This window comes from Neodiprion virginianus, chromosome 3, assembly GCF_021901495.1.
Source record: "Neodiprion virginianus isolate iyNeoVirg1 chromosome 3, iyNeoVirg1.1, whole genome shotgun sequence".
Lineage (NCBI taxonomy): Eukaryota > Metazoa > Arthropoda > Insecta > Hymenoptera > Diprionidae > Neodiprion > Neodiprion virginianus.
Window position 1 is genome coordinate 19,372,150 of NC_060879.1, and position 10,593 is coordinate 19,382,742.

Genomic DNA, 10,593 nt, shown 5'->3' on the forward strand with positions numbered 1-10,593 from the left:
TGTTTAAACAATTTATTGATAACTTTTGGGAATTGTGATTATGCGAATTTAATTTTCTTATCATCTTTATTGTGGTGGATTTATTTTCCGATTTTTATCTTATAAAGTATTCGATATTGTCGACGAGAGTCACTTCTAATTGAAAATGTATAGCCAGCATATCCTTGATCTCTGCACGTTATAATTACACAACCTATTAGCAAATTGTTGATACATTAGTTTGTGTTATTCGAATTTGCTAATACTCATTTAATCAAGTAACAGAAATCTATTATTCGAATTCACTATCATTATCGCAAATCACATTGCTGGAGAAATTTCCCAACTCTTGATTTAGACAGTGAAGCTGATTCATATTTAAGGCTATGGCCAAATGTGTGTTCTGATCACTGACCTCTACTATATACTGTAGATCAGTGATTCTGATACGCATAAAATAAGAAAATCAGAGAACTAGGATGACAGCGTTGATAAACCCGGAACAAACCAATATCTTCAGCTTCAGTCCTTCAGTCGACGCCTTGCTTGGAACAATCATACAGTAAGAATTTGATTATGCCGCCAAGAGAAATGGTTTTCCGTGAGTCGTGCCTCATGCGAGGCTTCTAGAATTACAAAATGGCGGTTGATCCGTATATTATTTATTTTGGTTTGCTTATGATTCCGTGAGTTTCGAACTATTAAAACTACCCGACATTCGAAGTAAGTGAAATGCAAGTTTTAAAATTGCTCCCTGAACATCCTAACACCTCTATAAGTAATACATGCATTTGCATTGCATTTGTGAACATGTAGCCTCTTTACGGGCCAAAAAAGGCAATAGTTTTTCACGTTCAAGTACCTTGGACTAATGTACATTCTATTTTTCAGACACGACTACAACTCCGGCTGGAAAAATGGATGAAAATGACGTGGAAGTTTTATCGGTACCATCGAAAAAACACTGCGGCCTCAAAATGCCACTTTCGAAAGCAAAATTGGGTCACAAACGGCGTAGGTCATTGACTCCCATGCGCCCTATTGCGATCGCGCCAAAAACGAATTTCCCAAGGGGTGTTCAAAATGTGGAACTAAGTCAAAGCTTGGCCATCAAAAATGAACCCGGATACATTACCATAGTACCGAGAGTTAGTCAAATTGCATTAGAAAATGACAGTAACAAGTCAGTCGCAGTAATTGATCAATATGAGATTTTGGATTCCTTATCAACACCCCAAAATCCAAAGCGCATGAAAGTCAGTGGAACTGAAGACATAGTTACGCAACTCGTTATAGTCCCAAATCAATCTCTAGATGCTTATAATACGATTCTGATCACAGATAATGATGACAAAATTTTATGTAAAAAAAAAACACATCCACGCGAGTACACGATATTGAAAAATGATCTTTCTAACAATGGTATATTACAACAATGCAACTTTACTACAGATAAATCAAACACAATTAATTGTACATTTTCAGTATCACCAAAATTTGACCTTGTACTTCAGGATCAAATTTCAGTCTCACAAACTGATGAAAAGACTAATTGTAATAATGTATATAAAACTATTCCAACAAAGTCAAAGTCATCTTCTCATAGTTCCAATGCCTCAAACTCTGCTAGTAGTAAAAGTAGAGAATCTAAACTGTTAATTTATGGAAATACAACGTCCAGTAAGGAAATCGACAAATCACAGTCATCGAATGCCGCTTCAATTCAATCTTCAGACTCCGTGGACTCATTGAAATCTAGATCTCAAAAGCCTGTTGTAATCATGCAGCAATTACTATCGCCTGCAAAAAGAACAAGTTCAATTAAAGGGAAGCAGACATTGACAGTCGACTTAAGTAAAGTAACACCGATAAATGCACAGAGTATAAATATGGAGATGAAGAATTCATCCAAAAATACATCGCCGCCAAAATCGAACGAAAGTTTTTATGACTTAAAAACAATGAATCCGAACGCAACTAGGATAAACAATTACGAACATGAAACTGATTTCTTATTGAAAAAAGAATTCCCTATCATCAGCAGCAGTCAAGTTGACTCCGTGTTGAAAGCCATAGACATGCAAGGTACAAACAAGGGAATCATCTCGAACGACACCTCTAATCACACTAAAAAGGAAACGGGAGAGAAAAGTTCAAATGATGGCCATTTGCTGCCTTACATTCAGGTAACATATTTTAGTAACACTATTTCATTCTTGTCAAATGTTTTGTACTTCGTATTAGTAACAATTTCCGGAAATCGTAACATATGAAATAAATACAAGTACAAAACTTACTTGAAACTTATTACTACAGTCAATACACGCAAGTTTGAAAAATGAAATGACATGCAATGATGTCTTTAAGACATCAATCCAAACTTATTATTCAGGGCTTTGAGTTGTTTTCAAAGATTTTATGCATGATATTGGCTGTAATTGATAAAAAAGAAGACCACGACATAATGACAGAGGCATTAGGAATTTGTTGTTTCTTCCGACCTGAGCTCCAAAAAATGGGTCCACTAATGACGTTTTAGAATCGTTGTAGAAACCTTTTTTAATTTGTTCATCTTTAGAGTGCAGCAAAACTAGTTAAAAATGGGAATACGCACTGTGCAGATACAGTTACGAATGATTCGACCCGATTTCAAACAAACCGACCTACAAAACGACTTCAATTCGAGGAATCGGTGGAAAATAATTCCATGGTAATCCGCAGCACTGTTTTGAATAAAATGATGATTCATGATAAATGTATTTCAAACTAAAGATTAATTCGATCAATTTTAAACATTCTTTACGAATAAAAATGATTTCCACACTTCACTAACAGACGATAGAAAAATTGACGGACACTCTACAATGTTACAAATGCAAGGATTGTTGTTACATGAGTTTGAATGAGGTGCTTATTTTTGAACACATCAAAAAGGAGCATATGAATGAATCTAGGAGCAAAGAAAAGAAAATGTTCAAATGTCCAGGCTGTTCAAATACTTTTCACCATGAAGCCTCACTCTTCTCTCACATTGTGCATGATCATGAGGTAAACAGTATAGTTGTATATTATTCATATTTCAGTTGAATCTGTTATTATTTGAGAAAAATTTGATTTTAGGTACATGAAAGAGAGGCTCAATTCATGGTTGAACAATTGTTTTCCCAGCAAACTTTGGCAATTGTAAACAAGAATCAAAAACCATTTTCTGAAATCGGTACGGCAAAAACGAATAACAAACAAATTCTCATCACAGAAATATCTAATAAATTTCTTGAAAACGACAGTCAGGTACAGTCTCTTTTGGTTTCAAATCCAAGAGTGCTCACCTCATTTGAAGACATACAAACTACCTCAAAGTTATCAAAGAACAACTTAATGGTTGAAAATACCGAGTTGCAATGTATGCAAAACATGAATAATATGCCAGTATCAATAAGAGAACCTATAGAGACAGTTGACATACAAGATCTTACTTTTTTGAATGACAATAAAACATTTCCAAACAAATCTAATGGGCAGCAAAATCAAACAGTTGAAGTAGTTGAAATCAAGAATGGTGACAGTCCCGAGAATCTAAATTTTCTTGAGCTCAAAAATAGTCAACGCCATTTTGAGTTTGTTAACTTTAAAAATGATAAGGAGGGTGAAGGGTACTTGCAAGAGGATGATACAGTGGATAGAGGAATTTCAGATTCAGAAATAGAACTCGGTGGTCTTCCAGCATCAAAATTGATTGTAGAAAGCCCCAGGATAGAGGCCAAAAGCTTAAAACCAGAGGTGAAACCAAAAAGTAAAGGGAGGCCTAAAGGCTCTAAGAGTCTTTCCAATAAGCCGCAAGCTGTCAGTGTAAAACAGGGATACAAGTAAGCCCCTAAACCCCAAAATACTTCCTAAACCTAACGTACAAGCATACATCATCATGCATTATTAACCCAATCAAAATTTAAAATTTCAACTGTGTTAAACCCAACCAGTTTTATAAAATTAGTTAACGTGTGCTTCAAATAAAACTTGGACAATTTATTGTAAAAAAGTCATACAAGGTTCAACAAATTCCTATTCTAGACAATTTCAATGTACGTGCTTTATAGTCCTTGTGGATATCAAGGTATTATTTCAAAATTTTTTTATCTCAAAAGATTGTGATAGCAGCAGAGGTGATTTATTTAAACAGAAATAAAAGTAAATTCTGTGACATATAACGCAATTTTATGGTCACCAAATCACTTTTAATTAAGCAGGTATACACGAGTAAATGAAAAGTGGGTGAACTTTGGGAATTTATATCTTGGTAACAAATTACTCAATTGATTTGAGTTCGTTTTATTCGAAATTATATTGATCAACCTTCATTTACATATTCTTTTTATTAGAATCAATTAATAAAATGTATTGTTATCAAGAACCCGAAATCAAAAAGATATTGCTAGTCCCATAATGTGTTAACAGCTACACCCTTAAGTTTTTTAACATTCAAAATATCTATTAACAGATGTGAAATAGAAGATTGTGGAGTACGTATGCTGGTGCAGGAAAACATTGTGTATCACCAGAAATGTCACGTCACTGGGGCAGTTCCATGCACTATCAGTTATCAGTGTCCTGAATGTGCAGAATTTAAGAGTAATAATTGGAATAATTTGGCTGGTCACTTATGGAGATCGCATATAATAGATATGGAATTGCACTGCTGTGACTTGTGCAGTTATAAGACACCTAGGTATATTTATTTTTAACCAAATTTATGTGAGTTTCTGAGAGAGTTTCATTTATATGAGACCGTCTAAAAGCCAAATTAATTGATACACGTATAACTGATCTATAACGTTCTGTACCACACTCACAGCTTAAGTCACTTGACGAACCAACACAGAGGCATACATGGTGAAGACCGTCCATTTTTATGTGATCATTGTGGTAAAGGTAATTGCAACAATATTTGGTGTTCTCTGTTAAATTGTACAGTTATAATTTGTACTTTACTATGTATATCTGTGACTAGGATTCAAAACGAAAAAGCAGCGAAGAAATCACCAAGCTCATCACAGAGCCAAAGAAAAGGAACCTTTAAAATGTGATGAATGCCAGCGAAATTTCACCAATGCGAGATTGTTGAGGTTGCATCAAGGCGCTGTGCATAAGGAGTCGAAGCCATTCACATGCAACGCATGCTCGTACTCAGCATCAACGAGAAGTGCCCTTAAACTTCACTTGAGGCGCCACACTGGTAAGAAAAAAAGTCAAATTGACTGCCAATTATTCGTTAAAGAAGTCTCAGCACATACATCAAACAATCTTTACTTGATTTTGTAGGAGAAAAACCATTTTCCTGCGAGCAATGCTCGTATGCTACAGGGGACCATAATTCGTTGCGAAGACATAAATTAAAACACTTAGGCCTTAAACCTTATAGTTGCCCACATTGCAATTATGCCTGCATTCAGACATCGACATATAAAGTGCATTTAAAAAACAAGCATCCAGGTAAGGCTCTTACTAATAATTTTACGCTATGCATAGTGAACTCTGTAATTTACCTTTTGTAACAGCGTGTGTAAAGTAAGCTTTTCTGATCTTGATTTCTGTATATAAAGTGCTACTTTTTGGCAGACCGTGCGCAAGGTTAGTATTTCTAAATGCTGTATCAATATGACCTCACTCTACACATGGTATGTCAAAAATAGCGCCTTACGTACGGAAATCACGATCAAAAGAAAAGGTTATTTTACGCGCACTGTTATAAAAAATAATTTTTAATACGCGTATGTAAAAACTTACTTTACGCACTTCTAATGAAATCTACTATTACTTTATGAATTGTTCACAGGCTTGAATCACGATCTTATGTTTTCTTGCCCGTACTGCTCATACAAATCGATAAAAAAACAGAATCTACTTACTCATATGGGAAAGCACGATCAGGTATTGTCTGACAAATTCCTCGCTTGCGCTGGAATGCCAATTTTTGTAGAATAAGTGTGATTCCATACGAATAAACGATATTCATCTGCATCTGGATTCATTCCTAAAGAAAGAATCGTTAGATATCATTTATTTGTACTTTCCAATTATATAGATTATATGGAAGGAATTATTCATTTGATCTGGTGAGCAACGGTTTGTTTATATGTCTATTTTCGAATCAGATCGAATTCCAGAATTGAAATTATACCACAATTCTCAACGATCTAGTCGATTCAGCTTACAAAATTAACACCCCACTGCAATATATTACCCTTGAAACGTTACCCAGATTACTAATTTGGAATTTATGTTTGGATAACTACTGTTCAAGAAAAGTGGAGGACTCAAGATTAGAAAAATATTATCTCCTGAATAACGCGTTAAGTAAGAGAAATAGCATCCTCGAAATGAGTTGAAGGTAAAACGAATGGTATTGATGATGTCCTGGTGAACAATAATTACTTTGCTTACCAATGTCCTTGCAGGTAGAAAAGATGTAGATAGTTACTTACACGTATTGAGGGAAATGAATAAACTTTATTAAATCACTGTATCATGAAGTATACCACAGTCGAAGAGAAGAGATATTAAAGTTTTGATAAATAATTAGTTTTTTTTTAACATACAATTTACATATGATGAAAAGTGCATAAAGAACCACTATTACCTAACATACACAGCGATATAATCTTTTGTGTTCCTAATCTCCCTAGCTGATTCTAATATCCATCCAAGATCCAAAAATTTTTTATCAAATGGGGCCGGATCTGTACAAGATCCCCGACCTTCACCAGGGCCTATAATGATAACCATCTTCCCCCTGTATTCATTCATGTAATTGAGAAACGCGGGGCCGTTGTTAAAATAGCAAAACAGCAAAGCTTGAGATGGAAGTATTTTAAAACTGTCATTTTCCTCGTCTATGAAGTGAATAGTATTTAAAAATAACGGCGGAGAATAACCGCTGGACCACCATTTTCGATCGACTTCAACGCCAATCATAACGATCCCTAAAAAACATCGATTTTATCAATAATTAGGTAGCGTACGGTACCATAATGTGTTTTTGTCAAGACTATATTATGCCTTTCGATTCTTTTATTTTGTCAGAATTAGATCTTACCCAAGTGTTTCTGAAGTAACCATTCCAATAATCCACTGCCGCATCCTATGCTTACGATTTCACGAACATTTTTTTTGGTAATAACATTTTTCAACCAATTTAAGTCGTCAAAATCTGGCCATACCCACAGAAGTCTAAGCTTTTGAAAACAATCTGCTGTATCTTTTAAATCCACTATTTCTTTCCACTTGTTTTCACGATACAGGTCGACTACGATTTTTTCTAATTCGTAATCTACCATTTCGACGTATCGCGTGATTATTTTCACGTTGTTAAGTTTACTTGTGAAAAAATATATGACCTAACATTGAAACGATAGTTTATTTTTGTCCCGTTTAACATATTTAGTTCTACTTATCTGTGCTATAACTTCTCCCGCACGTGGGTCCGATTATATAACCGTCATAATTACGTTTGAAGAGTTCGAATTCACAATTTTAACAACATTATGTTTCGGAACGCTAAATATTACTTATGTTTAATGACCTTGGAACAGCGTTTTGAATGGGTATTTTTAGCATAAATAGATCGAGGCTGCAGTATGTGTATAATTGGTTAACATGATAATTATTTTCGCAACGAAAGAGATCTAATACGTCAATTAAAGATATAATAGTATTCATGCACGTATATATAATGGAGAAAATATGAAATGCCGGAGGTAAATGGTGAATGAAACTATTTATTGTTACAAAATGGAACAATTCTGCTTTCGACACGGCGGATTTCGGTTCAAGAGAATTTTTATCTAGAGTCAAAAATATTTCGATTGCCGTGAAAACATTCGAGTATAAATATTCGAAATATGTTTTGAAACAATTACAATAAATGTAGAATACACAGAAAATATTTTGCTTCAGACATTTCAGGCATACATTGTTTACAATATTTCAAGAATAGTTTCCACATAATATTTCAGAAACGTTCCAATTTTGTTACAATATTTCAAAATAAACATTTCTGAAACATTCGATGCTTTGTGGTATTTATCTATAGGTATGTTTTCTTTACTATTAAGCATCGATAATCGAAATGTTCACTGTTTTTAAATAAACCTAATATTTTCTTATACCTATGATTATTAGTATAAAAGAAAACATGCTGTACACACATTCAAACCAAATGGGTAACGTATAAAACCAAATTTTGGGCTATTGAATTTTCGTTGAGGCTGGAACAAAATGAAACGTATGAGTCAAAAATTAAGGCAAAGATGAAAAAATTAACGTAGTTTGGCCATAAAAAAGTATTATACAGAGCTTACAATATGAAGAGTGAAAGGGTCAACGTAAATAAATCCAGAAATATAACGTAAATAGGTCTGTTTACAATGAAGTTGATCGCGGTCAAATCATAGCCGTGAAGTGCAAGAAAAAAAAAAAACAAACAAGTAGATGTTTATCATCATTTCACCTCTGCGTATAAATACATGAGTATTGCCGTTACTGTCACCCGCAGAGATATAATCCCGTATGTTTGTAAATTGTAATTCTACCAATCCATAGTGTTCACTTGGTGCTTCACCGCGTCGCAAAGAATGGGGACTCCCATTCCAATAGGTCTGGTTTTTTTGTTGTTCCTGGCATGCATGTCCATATGATACTAGTGGTCGCGGAGATAAGAGAGACACGTGTGTGAATTTTAGTTAGTTTACAATGATGTATCAATTAATTATACAATTTTAACTTTCGACTCGGTCATTTTTTTGTGTCACCGAAAGCAAACCTGTGGCTGTCAATTGGTTTGTTTTGTGTTAATATTTGTATTTTCTTCTCATACAACCATCGTGATTGGTCAAAGACCTACCCCAGCGTGTCTCAGAATGTTTCAGAGCGGGAAAAAACGAACCAAGCAAAACAATCCCTCTCACCTGCCGCTCTGCGCTAGCAGCGGCATGTGTTACGTCCGTGAGCTCACCCCTCGCTTGTCGTTACAGTCATGGCCGTAAAGACGTCACTGGACCGCCGAGAACAGTATATAACCGCGCGTAATTCGAATATTTTACGCGATAGATAATGAAAAAAAGCGATGTTAGGGATGCAGTACATTTTCTTTGCCTGTAATAAATGTTACAATTAATTATACTTACTATTAACTGTTCAGATGCATGTAATATGTACATATATATGCATGCGAAGCGTACGAATTTTTGTTGATATTGATCAACGGATTGACTAAGATATAGAAATTTGTTCTGTTAACAAATAAATGTAAATCTGACACTTCCCGAAGAGAAATTACTATTTATTGTTGCATCGACTCTAAATGTGATGAAAGTATAATGTATCTCATGCGATGTGAAGATGAAGCCGTACTCCTTTTTCACCGAGCGATGGGATCGCATTATTACGCATAATACATGTTGTACATTTTTCGCTTGGTGAAAACAAAGTGCGGCTTTCATTCTAACACCGCATGGGATTTGCTATCCACCATTATTACCTTTAAAGTCGATGCAATAATCGCCAGTAATTTCTCACCTGAACTGTATACCATAGCTAGATCTATAATAAGTAATCACGTGCTCAAGCCCTTCTCTTTCTATTAACAGAGAGTCCCATTCAATTACTGATAAACCTATACTGCGTTCAAAGAGAGAACGACACACTTACGAAGCCAAACGCGTCCGGTTCGGTCAGATCTCGCCCAACGCACCGCACACTTATCCACTCCAGGTAACTAAACGGGTCTCACAGTTGATCAGACCCAGCTATAGCCGACAAGGGTATCCAGATACACAAACCTAATGGTTGATTTCAAACCTGACGGTACATTTCGAACCGTCGAAAATAAATTTACTCGAGATATAATAAGACCGCGATGTTTTAGTACAGGGCCCAAATATATAGGATATTATAGGTACTTTTGAAATGAATGTTACACATGATACCTTGAAAATAGAATATTTAGCTCCCGATTTCAAGATTAACATGTGCCACATAAAGCTCCGATAATTTTAAATGGAAAATACACGTAGATAAGAACCACTATAATATAGGTATACATTTGAGTGTATCAAATATATGAGCATTAGGGTGGTCCTTATTTAGGTCCAAATCGACTCCAAATAGTTCAAAAACAATCAATTACTTTTTTCAGATCTTTATCTCAACTCTATGCTGTCCCACGAGGCTTTCATTTCACCTTAAGAATAACATGGGATTTTATGATCAATTTACACTTTATTTTTTCCTCTGGCAATTTTTATGGGAAAAATCTGAATCACCTGAGGATTTTTCAAATATAATTGTTGTTTTAGAGGATATTTTTTCTTTCTGAAGATAATTGAAAAAGAAATCTATCAGAAAGAACCAAAATATCCTCGAAAAGAGCTAATACTATACTTATGTGAAACGCAGACGGAGAAAGAGCCAAGGGGGTGGAGCAAAACAAGAGAGAGAATAGATAGGGAGGGCCTGAACAACGCTGTTACCAATCTTTAGTATGCGGCGAGACATTGGATCTCCCATTCCCTGCTTTCCGTTGTAGAAAAGACAACTCTCGTCTTTAACTCCAAATAAAAA

General features: G+C 35.0%; 2 protein-coding genes across 3 annotated transcripts; one reads left to right on the forward strand and one right to left on the reverse strand.

Annotated features, from left to right (window-relative positions):
* The first annotated feature begins 578 nt into the window (after positions 1-578).
* Positions 579-5,994, forward strand: LOC124300190 (uncharacterized). Of its 2 annotated transcripts, XM_046753961.1 has the most exons (10): positions 579-702; positions 871-2,165; positions 2,558-2,689; positions 2,815-3,027; positions 3,100-3,845; positions 4,475-4,702; positions 4,829-4,905; positions 4,985-5,209; positions 5,296-5,466; positions 5,810-5,994. In XM_046753961.1, exons 2-10 carry the CDS (start codon positions 897-899, stop codon positions 5,956-5,958), a joined length of 3,210 nt encoding a protein of 1,069 aa, XP_046609917.1. In that variant the 5' UTR covers positions 579-702; positions 871-896; the 3' UTR covers positions 5,959-5,994. The 2 variants fall into 2 exon arrangements, 1 of the variants encoding a protein (XP_046609917.1); XR_006907173.1 differs by lacking the exons at positions 5,296-5,466; positions 5,810-5,994 and having other exon boundaries at positions 4,475-4,728; positions 4,985-5,047.
* A 577-nt stretch (positions 5,995-6,571) lies between these two features.
* Positions 6,572-7,310, reverse strand: LOC124300191 (uncharacterized). Its single transcript, XM_046753962.1, has 2 exons — positions 7,070-7,310; positions 6,572-6,956 (listed from the first exon to the last, which is right to left on the reverse strand). The coding sequence occupies exons 1-2, from the start codon at positions 7,308-7,310 to the stop codon at positions 6,610-6,612; spliced, it is 588 nt and encodes a 195-aa protein (XP_046609918.1). The 3' UTR covers positions 6,572-6,609.
* Positions 7,311-10,593: the final 3,283 nt, after the last annotated feature.

Excerpts from the sequence above, each read along its gene's own strand:
- LOC124300191 (XM_046753962.1), bottom strand. The coding sequence starts at position 7,310 with ATGGTAGATTACGAATTAGAAAAAATCGTAGTCGACCTGTATCGTGAA. Across the intron at positions 6,957-7,069 it reads GTTACTTCAGAAACACTTGG|GGATCGTTATGATTGGCGTT; the intron begins GTAAGATCTAAT and ends GATGTTTTTTAG.
- LOC124300190 (XM_046753961.1), top strand. The coding sequence starts at position 897 with ATGGATGAAAATGACGTGGAAGTTTTATCGGTACCATCGAAAAAACAC. Across the intron at positions 2,166-2,557 it reads ATTTGCTGCCTTACATTCAG|AGTGCAGCAAAACTAGTTAA; the intron begins GTAACATATTTT and ends GTTCATCTTTAG. Across the intron at positions 5,467-5,809 it reads TTTAAAAAACAAGCATCCAG|GCTTGAATCACGATCTTATG; the intron begins GTAAGGCTCTTA and ends AATTGTTCACAG.